The sequence below is a fragment of the Azolla caroliniana genome, unplaced genomic scaffold (assembly GCF_043228905.1).
Source record: "Azolla caroliniana isolate FFs.n. ecotype wild unplaced genomic scaffold, voAzoCaro1.0.p SCAF_7, whole genome shotgun sequence".
NCBI classification, from domain to species: Eukaryota; Viridiplantae; Streptophyta; class Polypodiopsida; order Salviniales; family Salviniaceae; genus Azolla; species Azolla caroliniana.
In genome coordinates, this window is record NW_028230442.1 from 4063932 (window position 1) to 4082944 (window position 19013).

Sequence of the window (19013 nt, forward strand, 5' to 3'; positions counted from 1 at the left end):
TCAAAAGAATAAATAAAGGAAGACAAGAAAAATTAATAAACACTTTTTTAAAATGATGTTTTCACTTTCCATTTAAGAATTAGATTTTTAGTCAAAATCTGGTCATTAATGGGGAGCAATTAGTGAGTAATTAGTTATTTTAGCATGGAGCTCATTAATGGAGAGTAATTAGTGAATAATTAGTTATTTTAGTATGGAGGTCATTCATGGAATGTAATTAGTGAATAATTAGTTATTTCACCATGGAGGTCATTAACAACTATCAAGCGTATTGTTGAGAGAATGGTCTTTGTATAAGGCAACTAACCCTAATAGCTCCTTATCCTCGTGGGTTTTAATGTGCTCATTAACACGAGGCTTTAACATTGTCAACGAATGAAGGTTAATTTATGATTTTGTGACAATCTTCATGTGTTGATTCCTTTCGATAACAAATGTGCATTTACTTCTTCCCTTTTATCATACATCGCCAGAATTCACTTGTTTCGATGACTCATAATGTTACCATCGTTATGTAAACTTTTATTATCCATGATTTTGCACCCCAGGATAATAATGGTGCGGGAAAAAATGATTGAAAAATGGGTTTGCCTAGGTTTAAAATAAGGAGAATTCAAGGCTCACAAAGTGTGCATCATTGGGTTCATTAATATTCCCCTAGTAGGAATTGGGCTTTACCTTGAATTTTCATAATGTTTTGCTCTTTTAAGCAAATGTAAGAAAATTCCTCGAACTTGTTGTCGTTAATTTTGATGGTTCGCCTAAAATAATAATCAAAGAAATTAGCCATAAGTTTTCAAAGGCCTTGAATGTAAAGTATTAACCACTATGACTATGACTATAAGCATAGTGTATGGTGTTTGTTATATAGGTTAAGAACATAACACCACAAGCATTTTTAATCGTGCAATCAATATGATCATCAAACTTCGACCATGAACAATGAACTTGGATTCCTTGTGGGGGGTATGTAGGTCCAGTGGTGTCCTAGTTTTATTCAATTAGCTGGCTTGAAAGAGATTTCAAACTACACTTTTTTATTTTGATATTTTTTATCCATTTTCGGTTTGCAAGGTTTTACTTTTTGGCATAATGTGCGTATGTTGAAAGGTAGTATGTTTACATGTGGAATTAGAAGCTTTAAAATACTAAATATCTAAAGGATATGGGGTCCTAGGAAATAATTGGATATAAAATATAAATTTTTATTCCTGTATTTATTACATGGATTATGTATTAACAAATGAGGCTGCTTATTATGATAATTTTCACCATATTAGATTAGGCGACATTTGTATATGTATTTGAATGTGGGCAAAGAATTGGTGTGCGTGGTTACAAAACTAAATTTATGAAGATTTTTTTACAATAAACTCAACATCAAACCCAACACACAAGACTCAATTCCACAACTACAACGTCGCTACCACTGTCTTTTCTTCTTCTTCTTCTTTCCAAAAAAAGAAAGATACGACATTATTAGAAAACGCCACAAGGCTATATGTACAATGTACATACAAGATATACCTGAAATCCCCTTTATTTTTCTAAATTCTAACCATCGGCTTAAATAAATACTTTGGTGTTGAGTAAAACCACTCCGCCTTATCAAAAAGCTGTCTATAAAATATACCAATGTCCCTGATGGCATAAAATACATACAAGTTCCGCTTGGGTCACAACCACAACCTTTGACATCACATCGGCAAATTCATGGTTATAGTTTACTCTCACCAAAACTGAATGGGAACCTCACAAATTGTTAAAGCAAACTATTGAGAAATGTGCATGGGTTGAGCAAGATTGCACACGAAAACAAGTCCATGAAATGAAAAACATATGATACCTCCTATATTTCTTCCTAACTAATGGGTAGCATACATACTTTTTTGGAGAATAAAATAAAATAAAAATGCTCTAGTAAATTAAAGATCTCTCTCTCTCTCTCTCTCTCTCTCTCTTTAGTGAAAGCGTATGATCATAAAAAATGTGTGTGAAAAGCCTTTGTTAGGATGAACGGACAAGTGAATTTTTTAAGCAATATTTCAAAATTTTAAAGGCCCCCCTAGCTTTGATGTTTTAACATTGTTGGGATTCTAGTTGTATGCCTTGAGCATAGAAGGTTTGTCTCGTTAAATTAGTTCCAAAGTTGGCATCACCCAAGTCATTTCACCAACAAAACTGCATTCTCCGATTGAAGAAGCTTTCAATCTCTTGTTGAGGGGTTGTCGTATTTTTTTTCAAAATATTTTAGTAGTTTTGATACTAATAGCCATGGTCTTCATAATGACTTTAGTACAATTGTCAAGATACACTCATCTAACGATGTTTGACGAACCCCACTCCAATGTATGTGAAACCGTTCTTGAAATTTTGCCACATTTGCTCAAACCTCTAGAGTCACCACTTTGTTGATTTTTGAGGCACCATGTGTAGCCTTGTCGTGCATTTATTAGCCATTTTATTCTCATAGACCTCTAGAAATCTTGTGATGTCTTCATCGTTGAATTACCAATCTTTTGAACAAGTTGTACCACGAAGTGTCAACTTGCTTTCCTATCGGTTAGTTGCGCTTTGTTCGTGTATCATTTGGCTCATCATGGTCCTCATAAAGTTGACTATGTCTACATTGATGCCGCTCTTAACCGTTTCTTCTATCAGATACTCCCCCTCGTCGACGCTTCATGATCGATACATCGAACCACCGGGGTGTAGAAAAGGAAGGGAGAGAACGAACACATACAATAGATTTAGGGGGTGTATGATTGAAGAAACAAACAATATATGATAACAATATGCTCTATTAATTAGGAACAAAATATTCGTTTGTTTGCCACTCCAACTCGAACCCTTGATTTCGATCTTGAGAGATGAGAAACCTTCCTAATGAGCTAGTTTGTTCCCTTAATTATTAAGCAATGAGCTTTTATTGATTCCTTCATTCTTCCATTCCTTTTCCTTAAGCAAATGTTTGAATAAGAATGCATGTGAATGTAATCGCCACTTGGCACACTTTGTGCTATGTGTGATGCATGACATCCATGTTGCTCATTTGAGTCACCATGTACGCAATATACGTAAGACATAATTATGATGGTGGAGAATATAATTTTTGTAGAAGAAGTTATCCTAATAGTTCACACTTGGTGATTGATATGTGAAGTCATGGATTTGAACCTACTTAGAGTGGGCATGTGCCATGTGTGGATACTAGCATGCATGACACTTCGAATACTACACAAATTTGTTTTCAAGCAATTTGCTTCGTGATAGTGCAATAATCATGAAGAAGGGGACCAAATTGATTGAACGGATCAGAAGGAGGTTATGAACACGCGTTGAAAGATGGGATTTAGTTTTTGACACCCGAGGAACTGATTGAGAGTGAATGTTATGGATGCCCAATTGATTGAATGGACGAGTAGCCAAGTTATGAACACATGTTGGAATTACTGTAACTAGATCCACTATAAATTCATCCAAGTGAATGTTATGAATGCTCGACTGATTGAATGGATGAGTAGCCAAGTTATGAACACGCATTGGAATTATCGTTAGATAGATCCGCTATAAACTCATCCACTTCTAGCAGAGCTCTTCATTTCATTTGGACACCTTAAAATCCTTAGGGTTTAGAGACCTTATACACATATATATGCATAGTACGTAATATACTCAAATGCATGGGCAACCATTCTACTTTTACACAAATGCAAACGAATGCGTACGATATCAAAACATTCTTATGTTTCTTTTTTTATTATTACACTTTTTACCTTAAAAAATATATTTTTACCTTATAATAAATAACAAATACAAAAGTATATTATTTACCATACTTCGAGGGTGTTTACCATACTCGGATGATTGAAACAATCTCGAATGAGAATGCACATATGGTTCATACTATGCATATATATATGTGTGTGTGTGAGAGGCAGAGAAAGAAAGAAAGAAAGAAAGATATATAAACGTCTGCTAAGGCCAAATTTGGTCCATGAGACAAATGGTTTACAAAAAATGGGATATTTACCCATTCATTGAAAGTAAAATAATAATAAATAAATAAAAAGTTCTAAAAAAAAAACATGTTCTACAATGAAAAGATGTTATACTAGGCCTAATTTCATTTCCATCCAAGTCTCTTGAAGAGAAGCGGGAGGCCGAAGGGTTGCGATGTGGATGTGGCCCGTGGTCCCGATGTAAAAGGTACCCCAACCATACCTTCTAGTCGACGTAGCTCACGTTCCCTTATCTTCTTAATCTTTTTTACTCCACGTCGACTTGTTTTGAAGCCCAACTTCCGAGGGCGTTTGGTTGTTCTTTTTATTTCTGCTTCCTCAAGAGAGAGGCCGAAGCAGCGTAAGTGTATCCACATTCATCGTCTCCCCTTGTTCCTGAAAAATTACACTAGTTACATGTTGATGAATAGTAAAAGGGTTATGATTAACACTTTGTAATTTATTCTCCCTATGTTGTTTTAGCTCTAAGATATACCTACCTAGTCTTTTTACACGCGGGGTATCTAATAGTTTGGAGAGGGTGGGAGAGGGTCCTAATATGTCTTGTATTCCGCCCGTATCTCGGCATAAGTTGGGCACTTGCATGTGAAGTGATACTCATCCTCTATCTCTATGTGGCATAACCTACATAGCCTTTCCTCTCTAGGGACTCTATTAGCTCGACCATTCTCAATCTCAAGTTGGTGAGATGATATCCTAAGTTATCCAATGGCCACCCTTAGTGCATATGATAAGAATGTATCTAGATATCTTGGTTGTGTAATAAAACCTAACTTAGAGAAGTGCAAGAAGTGTTCCTTATAGTACAACATTTTAGATGGGAGTGGCTCTCATGGGGTGATCCATTTATATCAAGTGTAAATTTGTCATATTTCTTGGCGTATCACTTTATTACGGTTTTCATGAGAGATTAGAGTTTGATCAGTCCCATGGTTGTACTCAAGGGGAGGAAGGTTATTAATGTCTATGTTGTTTGCAAGTAACCAACTCACCACAATGCTATACCAAGAGCTAATGTCTCTAGATGCATGTAGGGATCGGGATGCCTCAAAGGCTCAACATGATATCCTATCTTGTGGTTGGCTATGTATCCGATGAATAAAAACTACCATTTGAAAGAGTGCTTCTACTAACATCGGGGGTAGACAAAACTCTGCTCTAATAATGTCATGCGATACTGTCGATTTGCTTCGGAGTTGACGTGATAACATCATCACCAAAGGTCTCTCTAATTGTGTCCACATGAAGGATGGTAGACCTGGAGCCCATACTATTGATGCATGCATGAGGGAAGGGGTCACTAATGAGTCAAAGAGCCATCCCTTAGTCCGTGGCTCTTGAAATTATGCCTGGTGGCATTGTCTCTCGAAGAGTGAGAGGGATGCATACCCTCTCGTTAGTCTATCTTTGGCTGCCTGGGTCATCGAGAATTTACCTAAGTGAGCACTAAAAGTGACTCCCAAGTATACATATGATCCCACTACCTCAACTAGTTTATGAGAGAGGGTTAGGTGACATTTACTGCTAACTCGAGACGATGTATGAAAGATAAGGACTTTAGTTTTCGTTAGATTCACTACCAGTCCTGGTTGTGTACAAAAGTCATATAGGGCATTAAGTTGCTTTTGTAGGTCGTGTTCCGACTCTGAGAGCAAGATAATGTCGTCTATGTAGAGTAAGAGAGAAAGAGAAGAAGAAGAAGAAGAAGAAGAAGAAGATCACTTTGACTTGACTAGACTAGACTCCGAGAGCAAGACAATGTCGTCTGCGTAGAGTAAGAGAGAAAGAGAAGAAGAAGAAGAACACTTTGACTAGACTAGACTAGACTCTGGGTGGAAAGAGACAAAGGGAGAGAGAGACAGGGGAGGGTGTTTACCATACTCGGATGATTGAAACAAACTCGAATGCGAATGCACGTATGACGTATGGTACGTATGGTTATACTATATATGTATGTGTGTGAGAGGGAGAGAGAAAGAGAAGAAGAAGAAGAAGAACACTTGACTTGACTTGACTTGACTAGACTAGACTAGACTAGACTCTGGGTGGAAAGAGACAGAGACAGAGAGAGACAGAGGGAGAGAGAGAGAGAGAGACAGGGGAAGAGAGGGGAGATGGAGTTCGAAGCTCGCAAGCTCCATACCCTCAGAGCTCTTTCCTCACCTCTCCCTGACAAGTCTCGCAAGGGAGATGTCGACGCTCCCATCGCTGACCTTATCCATCGCATCAACAAACACCCTTCCTTCTTCACCACAAGTTCTTGCTCAGGTCGTATCTCCATCTCTACTTCCTCGCCTTCTTCTTCTTCTTTTGCGCTTTCTTCCGGGCCTGGGAAAGACGCAGATGATGATGTCGTCAGTAGCTCAGATCCGAAGCTTGAGAAAGTTATCCCAAATCAGAAGAAGAAGAAGAAGAAAGGAGGAGATTGGAGCTTTGTTTCTCACTATCAAGCTGATCCGGAGGAGGTGTTGCGAGCTTTGATGCAAAATTGTTGTAACTTTGAAGAGGAGAGAAATAAAGAACAGAATGGTGGTAAGGTTGAAAAGGAAAGGTATATTGACCAGCAGAAGTACACTGAAATGAATGGTGGTAAGGTTGGAGAGGAAAGTGAGGACCGACCGAAATGTGGTATGTATGAAGAGGTAATGGATGGTCAACAAAAATCTGGTAAAAATGAAGAAGAAAGATATATTGAGCAGCAGAATTGTGGTAGCTTAATGGTGTTCAGGTTCGAGCCTTTCATTCTTGCCGCCGAATGTCGAGACATTGCCTCAGCTCAAGCTTTGGTCTCTTGTGCCATATTTTCAGGATTCCGAGAATCAGGTAACTGTTTATGTTTCATAAATAATCATAATCTAGGAGGCATTGGGAATCTGGTAATTGTTCATGTTTCATAATATAATCTAAATCCCGGGGATTGTGAGTATCTGATAACTGTTTATCATCTGTAAACTAGTCTAAGTCCAAGAATATGGTAACTGTTTAGGTTTGAGAGGCTCTTCTGGATTCCTACGATTCTTGTAGTAAATAATTTGTTATGCTCTTAAATTTTCAATCTCGAAGATTCGAATAACTATTTATGTTCATTTAGTCCTAATCCTGGAGAATCAAGGACGAGCTGATGGCTAAAGCTAGTAATTGACAAAATTTTAATTTATTCTATAAAATGAGGTGAAGAATTACAATTAGAAACATGCTGACATGAGGAACTCCGCCTTATCATGCACAAACACAAGCTTTTATCAGCCAAGTGACTGTGAAATTCCACAAAAGGATTAGCTTTGAGATTAACAAAAGTGTCCAGGTTATGCTGCACAGCTTTCTGAATTCACTGGTCACTGGTCAATCTTTTTATAGGCTTAACCTTGTGCGCACTTGTCTTAATCAGTAAATATGTATACCTTCATATAGACTTAGACTTAATCTTAATCTCGTGTTAATGGGTATGGAGTGACATGCATGTGAAAGAAAATGGGTAATGATTAATGTAATAATTTACGTGAGGAAGAACTCAGAGAATCTAATAAAATCAACCATACCAATTAGTGAGTGACTGATGATGTCTGGAACTGTCCACCTGTGTGCTCCAAATGTAGAGGTTAGATGACTATTGAGACATATATTGGAAGGACTGGCACCGCTGTGTCTTGTATACATCAGGGAGATGTATTATGTAGAGTTGAGATTGTAACAGTTGCTCATCCATCAAATTGGACGCTGTCCATAATAAACAATTGGTTTGTTAGATTACTGTTGCCATGATACATACCATCTGTGGGTGTTGCCCCATGCCCTGTCACCGCAAGGATGGGCCTCGGCATGGCTGGACCCACATTAGCCGTCTCATAACCATATGCTACCTGTTTATGCTCATGTGTCCTAATCCTCAGAATGTAATCACTGTTTATGCTCATATAGTGTTAATCGACAATTGATTATCTAGATTTCATATGCTCTGTATTTATCTCAACTAGGATTGTTCATTAATTCCAGAATCTTGCTCCTCTCAGTCAAGTGTGGTGGCTTTTTCTTAATTTATGTGATTTAAAGCATACTTTTTACAAATTCTTCTGTTCTTTTGATGGAGATATAAGCTTTTGTTTCTAAATCCTAAATGAGTAAAGCAAAGGGATACTTAACCTGATTAGTGATGGATTTTTAGGTATCACCAGTATGAGGAAACGCATAATTGTCGCAGTCCGCTGTTCGATTCGTATTGAGGCCCCTATTGCAGTAGGAGACCATCTTCTCGTTAGCCAAGATTATATAAGATTTCTTGTAGCGATTGCCAATTCTAAACTGGCAAGCAATCATCAAAAAACAAACAAGTTTTTATCTTCTTTCATCCAACAGGTGTCAAGAATGTTCACTTTGCTTATGATTTTTGTCAAGAAGACATTCTGAATGATATTTTTCTGCTTCATTATGATGTATTTAAATAGGTCGAGGCTACTTTACATGGAGAAGACATTGAACCCAGAGTCTCTTTCAAACAACAAAAACATCTAAAGCACGAAGAAAAATGTTACCTTTCAGAGAAATGCAATACTAAATCAAGAAGACTTCAATCCAACGACAGAAAGCTTTCAGAACTTGAGAAGAGACAGCTGCGCCTCATATCTAGGCTCGATGAAGCTGAAAAGAAACTTCATGATTTATTTCGTGTACCTGTCTTAGATGTGGAGGAGTTGCCTGATTTGAAAATGGGAACGCGAAGTACTATTTCAGGTCAACAATCTAAACAAGGTCTGGAGGCGTTGTCTTATTCAAAAATGGGAGTGGGGAGTATTATTCCCGAACGACAATCTAAACAAATTAGAGAACCAGAGTTCAAGTTACCTCTAAAAGGTAGGTAGGTATTCTCATGCTTCATCATTGATGGATAAGGTTTTTAGCTGATGATTTCATTTTTACATGGTTAGAGGCATATTTTAGTTTTCTTATGCCAACAATCACACTGCCTATTTAGAAGTGCTAATAGGACATTGCATTAGGAACTAGTATTTTCTCTTTCTTCGTTTTGTTTATTTGAACACTGCATAAACAATGCAGCTTATTAGTATGGTCCTATATGATTTTATTATGTGTACCTGCTGAATATTTTTTTTGTTGCAAAATTTTCTATTTCCACAAGATTAAAAGTGTACAAATAGACTGTTTCTATGAGTTATGAAGTCATAAATTCATGTGTTTGGGTAATATTTAATTAAAAGTTTTCCCTAATGCAGATCTGAAAGGACAAAATTTAAGTGTTTGAGTGTTACGTCGGACAAGCTATATCGCTGGGGTCACTCTACATGTTCCTTGCATTGCGTTCCAGGATTTCCTTCAAGATCACTGCTGAGTTTTGGTGGGTATGGGGGCTCTCTCAGGCAAGGACGTCAAAATGACTTAGTTCTTCTAACACTTGATGATAGTGTGGTGCAGTCTATTGATGCCGAAAATCCACCCACCCCAAGGATGGGTCATACAGCATCACTTGTTGGCAGTAAGATGGTTGTGATAGGAGGTAGGGAGGATCCAAGCAAGCCATTAGGTGACGTTTGTGTGCTTATGCTTGATAAAATGCAATGGCAATACCCTCAAATGGAAGGTGTTTTCTTTCCTCCAAGGTATTTCTACCTGTTATCTATTGTTCATAATATGAATCAGAAAAATCTCTGAAATGCCTCTTCAAGTTTTGTTGTTTTTCCAAATGCCTGTGTCCAGACCTCGAAGAGAGAGAGAGAGAGAGAGAGAGAGAGAGAGAGAGAGAGAGAGAGAGAGAGAGAGAGAGAGAGAGAGAGAGAGGGTATGACTTCACCATATAGGTGATCATATAGCACATATAACTGCTCCAGGCAGGATTGGGCTAGGGCATTTGGGGAAGTAATGGAAATTTAGGGGCATTTGGGAAAAGGAAGAAAAACTCGGGATTTTTTCCCTATAAATTATGGTTGCTACTCAGAGATAAGATTCCTTCCATATTTTGTTTTTGCAGACATAGGCATGCAGCAGTCACCATCGAAGAAAAGGTTTATGTGTTTGGTGGTCTGACCAATGAGAAAGTCTTAGGAGATCTCTATATTCTAGACACTAACATGATGCAATGGACTCTGGGAGAATGTAAAGAGAAAGTTCCAGCCCCGCGACACTCTCATTCTATGTCAGTTATAGATAAAAAAATATATCTGTTTGGTGGCTTTGATGGTGCATCTATTCTTGGCGATTTATGGGTCTTAGATCCTGGAACCTTGATATGGACATGCCTGAACCTAAACACAGTACGAAGATTTTCTCACTCTATGACCGCTTCCTCTGATTTCTTGGTGCTTCTTGGTGGTTGTCCATTGACTAAGAATAAGAATATAGTCACTTTTCTAAATGTGAAAAAAAAAGAATGGAGACATATTGTATGTGATGTCCCACATGAATCTTTGTTTGTACGTCATACGGCCACTTCTATAGGGAATGAGATTGTGGTGATTGGTGGTGGGGTGACCTGCTATGCATTCGGTATAAGGTTCAGTACACCTATCCTTATGGACCTTGGTTCATTTTCACCAAATAAGACACATGAAAATGGGGTCATTCATCATCCAGAGGCTAAGTTCGCCCTTCAAAATGACATGTGGGTGCTAAAGATCGACAAAGCACATGCAAAGATTATCAAAGATTATCTGAAGCGACATGGTTGGCTAGATATGAGAAAGAAGGTTAAGACAGAGGAAGATGGCTTGCGTGTGGTTTTTCCTATTACTGTAGAGGCAGCAAATAAACTGCAAGAATCAGACCTATATGATAGGATATTCAAAGACTGTTTTAATGTTGTTGATGGTCCAGTGGATTGTGAGATAACTCAACTTAAAGGGCAAAATGAGTCAAAGTCATCGAGGGATCCACGAGAGGTGTTGTATAATGATGTACTTTCCTTATTGCGAAAGTATGATAAACCTCAATCTCTGATTGAGGAGTTGCCGAAGAGGTAAGCTTTTTGATTTCTTAATTTAGTGCCTTGTTCTTATGTTTCAGTTTCAGTTTTCTAATATTATTAGATAAAGTAGGGTGGCGTATCGAGATTTACAATGTCAAAATGTAGATGTACTAAACATAATAAAACTATGCCATATTTAGCAATTTGCACATATTAGTTGAAAAGTTATAACACGCTAGTAAAAAAATAGTAGTCTAGGCTATTTGATCTGTTAGAGATTATTTCTAATCTAAGCATAAGACAAGGAAGTAAATGATAGATAGAAGGGTGCCGATCCTCCCAACCACCCCTGAGCAAAGGGATCGAGATGGAACTTGCACTCGCCCAACTCAAGATTCTGTTCACCACAAGATCATAGTCTCAACGTAGTCGAATAATGTGTCTAATGAGGGTATCTAGGCCTCATATTCATAGCCAGACCTAAGGCCGCTAGACAAGCTCACACTTGGCCTTTATGGGTTGTCTCAATCCCTAGGACTAAAAGTAATCCTACCTTCTTTACACTCTAGAACTCTCGATAACCCTGACACTCTTATCTTCATGTGTAGAATACTACAGTACAAACTACCACGGGATAAATTATGATCATGCCTGTAACGTGATCCCTTTATAGTAATTCCATAGACTTTGTCAGTTAATTTCTTGGTACTGCTGAAGCTATTGTATACAGTAAGCTAAATCTCATATATTTATACATTTCAGATCATCTTGGTTTTTACTTTCTGATAATGTAAATAGTTCAGAAAAACCTTGTAACAGAGGATATGCTTTATGCAGATGGGAAAGACTTGATGATATGGCAGTGCTTCCTGCTGACGCTTTTAAGAATGAGATCTGGTCATCCTTGGGTGAAGAATTATGGGCAATTGTAGCACGGTCTTTGAATGTACAACGTGTTGCCCGTCAGGTGAGATTTACTGTTTGTACATGTTAGGTTACTTTCTTTTGATCCTAAGTCCCCCCCTCCCTGTCCCATGTGTGAAATTAATTGTCTATACTGAATGACCCCACTAATAGAAATTTAGTGATGTGGCATTGTTTTGAATAAACTCCTTGTTTCAACTGCTTATTGAACTTTTGATTGCATTGCTTTCTCTTCAGCAAGATTATATTATTTGTAAGTAGTGCTATAGATTATATAGCTTGCAAATAAAGGCCATATTTCTAATGATGAATTGCTGTACCTCAGTCATGTTTCATTTGCTGCATGATGCAACTATTTCATTAGCAAAATCTGTAGGAAGTGGTTTTAAGCTGTGTTATTTCATTTCTCCTCTGCTCTAAAATATGTTAGCTCTTGATTGATTGCGCCATAATATTTATAGAAATATATCACGTTAGTGAGAAATAATATTTTATTTGGTAATAACTTTAAGTATGTTGTGCATGACTTCTAGGCTCGTGTGGCGGCCAATGGCACAAGGGACAGCAAATTGACCTTACTTTTAGGAAGTAATGGTTGGGTACAACATCGAGAAAATAGTATTTTATACTGTTTTGATGCCACAAAATGCATGTTCTCCTCAGGTAACGTATCAGAAAAGATGAGAATAGCCAAGTTAAACTGCAGCGGTGAGACAGTTATTGATTTATTTGCTGGCATTGGATATTTTGTCTTGCCTTTCCTTTTGAAGTGAGTACTCCTGATTTCTAGTCATAATCAAAGATAATGATGTCTTAATCTGTTTTATTTTCTGGTGATGGTTTTGTTAAGTTCTTAAAGTGCCTGTGTAATACTGGGACAGAGCTAATGCAAAGAGAGTATATGCATGTGAATGGAATCCTCCTGCCTTGGATGCTCTTCGGTATAATTTGCAAATAAATGCAGTGGAAGATCGTTGTATTGTTTTAGCAGGAGATAATCGATGTACAGCTCCCCATGTAAGGCTCGCCGAGTTCATTTTGTAATAAAAAAAGATATTCCCCAAAGATGCGTCAAGCTCTATAGTTACGTATGACTTGTAATAAATTATAAAGAAACCATCTACTTGTTCATGGTGAAACACAGGCAATAGAAAGCTTTTCAAACCAGGCTTTCAAAACAATAGATTAGTGTATTACACAAATAAAATAAAAGGAAGTTCTTTTAATTGTGTATAATGGCAAATGTGATTCCAGGGGATAGCTGACAGAGTATGCTTAGGGCTTCTCCCAACAAGTGAGCATTGCTGGGGTGTAGCTGTCAAAGCTTTACGGTAAGCCACATGTGTATACAACTTTCTAAAACATTATAAATATAACAATAGAGTTTCCTTGTCTTAAGGATGACTGGTGGCATGCTACACATTCATGGAAATGCCAAGGACACTGACGAACAACAATGGGTTCAGTATGTATTGCTCTCAGTAAAAAGCCTGGCTGAGAAGGAAGGTTAGTATATCCTTATTCCTATGCTTGTATTGTATAGGGTAAACACCAAAAAGTTCACAGAAGTTACCACAATTCTTGTGTAATAGCAACCTTTATCTGTACTAAGAGGAGAATGTTAGTGCATTTTTGAAGACTCAAGAGATACCTTGGTTAATAGTGAACTAGTTGGGAGTATTTTGTTGTTTCCCAGGATGTGATACCGAAAACTCTTTGTTTGACATTTTTTCTGTAATTTGATACACTAACAGGATATCAATGGGATGTTCATGCTACTCATATTGAGAGGGTGAAGTCGTATGCGCCTCATATATGGCACCTTGTTGTAGATGTGAAGTGCAAGGCAACAATTATAGGAGGTTAATTCCTATTAAGATCTGGCAGCTCTGTTTTGAATAAGATCTTCTTTGCCATATCAGGTCTGAGAACACTCAACAAAGGCACGTGGTTCTATCATTTTGATTAATATCAATCTTTTCCTAACATATCCCATCCATGATGCATATAGATTGAGAATTCTTGAATTTCTTATTGCTACAATATGCTGGCAAAATTGAAAAGAAAAACAGTACATTAGTAATACGTTAGTTCCACATGCCATTTTTGTAAATCTTTGTCTGAGTTAGTTTTTTTGACACATTTTTAACATACTAGGTGTTGCACACGATCTTTTTCACATGCATTATTTTTCAAATAAACGAACAGTGAATGGTGGGATCAATTAATGCCACAATCAAGGGGACTGAAATTTTCTTCAAATTAACAATTATAATTATGGGTTGATATCTTGTATGGACAAAATGTCACATTCTTTGATGGATTGTTAATGTATCTTTTTGGTCTCCTTGGTGTTTGTAAGTACACAAGTTTTGTACATAATTATTATTTTTAGGTTTTCATCATTTTGCAAATGTTCCCAAGGATAAAGGATGTTATATCCTTTATCTAGGAATTAAATCCACGCGATAAAGTAACCAATGAGGATTATGTATAACCTACCTCTAGAAGGCCCAAATAGTTGGCTAACATCGTCCAAGTGAATGATGTTAGATATATTTGAGTGAAATTGTTCTCTTTTTGTGTTTTTTATCGTATCCTACTGTTGATGCTCATAAAAATTGAATTGCGGTCCCAACCAAACACCCTTGAAATTGCGACTCTTTACTTCAGAAGTGAATGCATGCCATATTACATTAGCTTTTGTCGAGGTTTTTGAGACCATGGTTTGTTTGAATACCTACTTTGTCTTGTGACATGTGATAACATAAACCATCTATCTCACCAAGACAAACCAGTTTCTTGTGCAATGTTTCAACTTGGTTAGTGAAATCCTCATGTACCAAGGGGAATAGTATGGTTTGCCCATTTGAGATTTGCCATGGTGATTTCAATGCAGCTTTGTTCTATGGTTATTGAGTCAATTTGAATAGTTGTGAGCTGAGCTTCATTGCATTGAAGAAATATACTTGCACACACACACACACACACACACACACACACACACACACACACACACACACACACACACACGTGCAAATGAGGAAATTGAAATGCATTGGAAAAGGGAGGGAGAGTTTGTTATTAACACAACTTAGCATATAGACAAAGGGTTGGAAAGTCCTCAATCAAAGCTTCGTGAGAGTATATAGCAAGTTTAAATTGGTAGTATGTACTAGTAGCAACAATTGAAACAAAGAGCTTTGCTTTGTCAAGATACTCCTACTCTTATCATTTTCTTCATCTTTGTTTCTTCAATTGGGTTCTAGTTTTCTCTCTTATTCATGGAAAAATCGTTTGATCCTGGTTTCTTGTGACATCAAGAATAGAGGGCATGAGCATTACTTCCTCACAATCTATGGGGAATATTGATATGAAAACAATTCCTCCAACAAATAGAAATATTATGTTAGAATGTAATTGTGCTTAGCACCAATGACTTATGTACAAAGTGTTGGTATCCCCATATAAATATGCTATAAATAATTGCAAATTATGTGTGTTATGGTATACAAGTCATAAGAGGCCAAGATGGATGGGTATAAAAACACAAGGTATGAAGAGATTTTGTTTTCAATTGAAATGAGAGACGTTTGTGGGTCATTGCCTTAAATATGGTGAATGAAGCCACTTTATGGTAGAATGTCAATTTTATTGTCCTTCAGCTATGAAGGTTTTAAATGAAGGGAATGGTACGGAAATAGTTGGGAGAGATTTTGGGATGTCAGCTATTGTGGCTGTTATGGATAAAGATTGGTAAGTATGGGCATAAAGATTGGTAAATGACTCATTTTGGCAAGTATATAAGATTGGTGGTGGAGATTTATGCCCCTAACTAGGCTACTCAATGTATTGCATCGTGGGGCTCACTTCATATAACTCTATTTATGGGCTGCCCATGATTACCTAAGAGCGATTTAAACAAGTGATTTGATGCATGGCACATTATGTCACAATGCTCAAATCATAGATAGAGCCTGAGCAAAGTGCATGGGTTTCATTGGCTATTGAGGTTCATATAGTTGGATGATGTGTGGACATGGTTGGATGGAAATTGATCTACGATTTACCTTGCAATATGTATGACATACATAGATGGTTAGACGTAGGTTTCCGAAACACAAGATCGGAATGTGTTTCCGACACATAAGATCGGAAGGTAATTATAGGGGGGGGTATTGCAGAAATATTGGGAAATTGTATGGGGGTTCATTGCTGAAGAAATATTGGAAAAGTATGAGAAGAATAGCATGAAATAAATGGAGTGGGATGATTGAATGTAACCATTGAGTTTGCAGAGAAAATGGGCACAAGACTTTGGAGAGATCTTCTTCTATTCATGATACTAGAATTTCCTGCTTCTTTCTTTCTTTTGAGTAGGCAAATTTCATGGGGGAAGACTGGAGATTCAAAAATTCTCCATCGGCAGTAGCCTTACTCTGTTTTCCCTGATGTCTCTGTGCTTCCTTTGAAGCATTCTGCGATATTCGAAAGAAGAAAGAGGGAAGAAAGGAGCCATGGCTGAAGACGGAGAAGAAGATGACTATATGGGCGACCTCTCACGCTTTCTTCAACCCCAAGAGCTTCTCAAATCAACGCAAATCTCTGTAAGTCGTTTTCTCTCTCTCCATGTTTCTGTGTATTTCTGTATGCCTTCTTCACATATTTCTACTTTTCCTTATCCTTTTTTTAAAGTATGTTTCCATGTATTTTTCTATGTCTTTTCTATTTCTTCTACAGATTCTATATGTCTTTCATTCTGCTCAACTTGAACCTATGGTGTTTTCAGGAAGCTTCATACCCATCTCAATCTCAAGGTCTCAGAAAGAATCAGAGAAAGAAATTGAGGACTGAAATACTTCAGAAAACAGAGGATGAAAAGCGATCTGAAGGTCTGAGCTCTGCCATTTCTTCTTCTAACATTGGATTCAAAATGCTACAGCAAATGGGTTATAACCCAGGGAAAGCTCTAGGGAAACATGAGCAGGGAACCTTAGAGCCTCTAAACCTAGATGTGAAAAGGTCACGGTCGGGTCTTGGAAGAGACGAAATTGAAAAAGCAAAAGCGATTGCAAAAGCAAAAGCAAGGGAAATTGCAGATGAGGCGAAAAAAGGTATCACTAAACAAAAGAGGGATGAGTTGGAATCAGGTTTTCGGGAGAGGAGGAAGAGTAACTGGCAAGGTTATAAGCTTTTCCGTGATTATCGGAAAGCTCAAACAGCTCTTCAACATCTCGAAGGATCTCCTCGACAACACAAAGTTCCCCAAGAAGATGAGTTGGAGAATCTCGAAGGGAAATACTTACAAGATGGTAGTGGTAAAGATGCAGGAGATGGTCCTGAGGAAAATGAGTCTGATGAGGAAATCGAACTTCAGGTGTGTTTTTTGTTATAATCCTTCTATTTCTTCTTGTTCGATGTTGTTTTATGTTTAAGATGATACAGACATGAATATTAAATTGTGAACATTGACCCGGAATTTTGGGTTGAATATAAGGCAAGAATGCCACCTTTGGGCATATAGTTTAGGTCAAGTTCCAAAGGTATGAAGCCCGCAAAAAGGGTGAAATAATATGGGTTCTAAATTGTGGCTAACATTATGGGCTATAAAATAGTGAGGTATTCGTCACTCCCTATATACCAGAGTTCGGAAAATATGCATCAAACATGAACACATAACATACAGTACATACAATGATGTACTTTTTTATTCTTAATGGCTGAAATATTTCATCAAAATCCATGGCCATTATAAATGGGCCACACATTATATATATGAATTAGTCATAACAGTTTGCTGCAATTGATGAAAAATTTAAGCTCTCCTTAGGAATGATGCCTGCCTCATCGTGGTTATATTTTTTAGTACATCTTGCTAAATAAAATGATAGAGAAGTGATCAACTTATTGAATGCTTGATTGAAATTTATTCATTCTTTTACTTTTAGTGAAGTCTACTAATGCTGATGTCTCTTAATGTAGGACCTTCTAGATTTGTTAACAAGGTTGCGATCGGAATATTTCTATTGTTTGTATTGCGGGTGTAAGGTAAGTGTACAGTTACTTATGTGCAAACCTGATCATTTGGTAAGTCTGTAAAAATGAAGTTTTCTTTTGCCTCTCAGTATGAGAATGCGGATTCGTTGCAATCTAACTGTCCTGGCATGGACGAAGAGGATCATTAATTTGGTTTTATTATATAAACACAATTGGATATTGCAAAGCCCAGACTAAACAAACTTACCACATGTACAAATATAATGATGGAAGGAGAATGGAGCTTTGTGATGATGGCATTGATCTATGGGGAGAAAAAGGTTGCTCTGAAATGTGTCTAGAGTTCGTGGCCCTTCAATAGTGATCTCTTTCAAAAATTTGAAGGCATATATGTTTTGGAGGCCCACATTTAGAGATATGGAACTATGTTTTGTTGGTTTTGCGTGTTGGTCACAGATTTCCCAAGAAATGAATGAGAAGTGTGAGAGTTTCTTCCTCATGACATCTAGTTCAAGACGGACAAATGGAGTTGTGCCTAAATATTGTTGGATCCTACATCATCCCAAGAAAATATATTTTCAAACTTTAAAAGAAGACTCCTGAGTACATTTTTTAGAAATCTGGAGATTAAGAAAGATATCTATGAGTTCTCTATAAAGACTTATTCTTTATGGCATTCAAACCAACAGTCATTTGGCAGCAAATAGGAGTAATCGTATGCTTGATGCCCATGTTAAGTGAAGACTGTTTTTTATAAAGCCGTTGGTCCTCGGCCATGTAGAAACCAAGTTTTAAGCGCCTTTCACAAAGAAAACATGTACTTTTGATAATATTGCAAAAAAATTGTCAGTTTGTCTATCAATCTCTCTATTCGTATTTTTTTACATTCTGTAGTTGAATGGCGGAGACTTAAGGTTTAGGGTTTAGGTTTTAATATAGCATGCTTATTATTCTTTAAACTGTCATCTTCTGTCTAGCACATTAGTATTTGTTTTCTTTTATGGACTGCTTTTGTGTGACACTTGATTTTATTCTTATTTAAGGGGTTTGTGTCGTGGATAGTACTACTTTAGTGAATGGGCTTGATTTGTTCCTCAATTGACACCTCAATGTACCACCAAAGAGGATAAATTTAGGATTATATGAGTGCTTGGTTA

At 37.2% G+C, this 19013-nt stretch overlaps 2 protein-coding genes across 3 annotated transcripts; both read left to right on the forward strand.

The window, feature by feature from the left end:
- The first annotated feature begins 6112 nt into the window (after positions 1–6112).
- On the forward strand, positions 6113–14010 carry LOC147861605 (tRNA wybutosine-synthesizing protein 2/3/4-like). 2 transcript variants are annotated; one of them, XM_087322149.1, is made up of 11 exons: positions 6113–6845; positions 8185–8375; positions 8465–8874; positions 9251–9634; positions 10003–10986; positions 11773–11902; positions 12393–12628; positions 12741–12876; positions 13114–13190; positions 13259–13365; positions 13614–14010. In XM_087322149.1, the coding sequence occupies exons 1-11, from the start codon at positions 6137–6139 to the stop codon at positions 13724–13726; spliced, it is 3477 nt and encodes a 1158-aa protein (XP_087178275.1). In that variant the 5' UTR covers positions 6113–6136; the 3' UTR covers positions 13727–14010. The 2 variants fall into 2 exon arrangements, with proteins under 2 accessions (XP_087178275.1, XP_087178277.1); XM_087322151.1 differs by lacking the exon at positions 13614–14010 and having other exon boundaries at positions 13242–13365.
- Positions 14011–16262: 2252 nt separating this feature from the next.
- LOC147861606 (uncharacterized) lies at positions 16263–18718 on the forward strand. The gene is made up of 4 exons (XM_087321977.1): positions 16263–16466; positions 16649–17236; positions 17842–17907; positions 17985–18718. Exons 1-4 carry the CDS (start codon positions 16377–16379, stop codon positions 18042–18044), a joined length of 804 nt encoding a protein of 267 aa, XP_087178103.1. The 5' UTR covers positions 16263–16376; the 3' UTR covers positions 18045–18718.
- Positions 18719–19013: the final 295 nt, after the last annotated feature.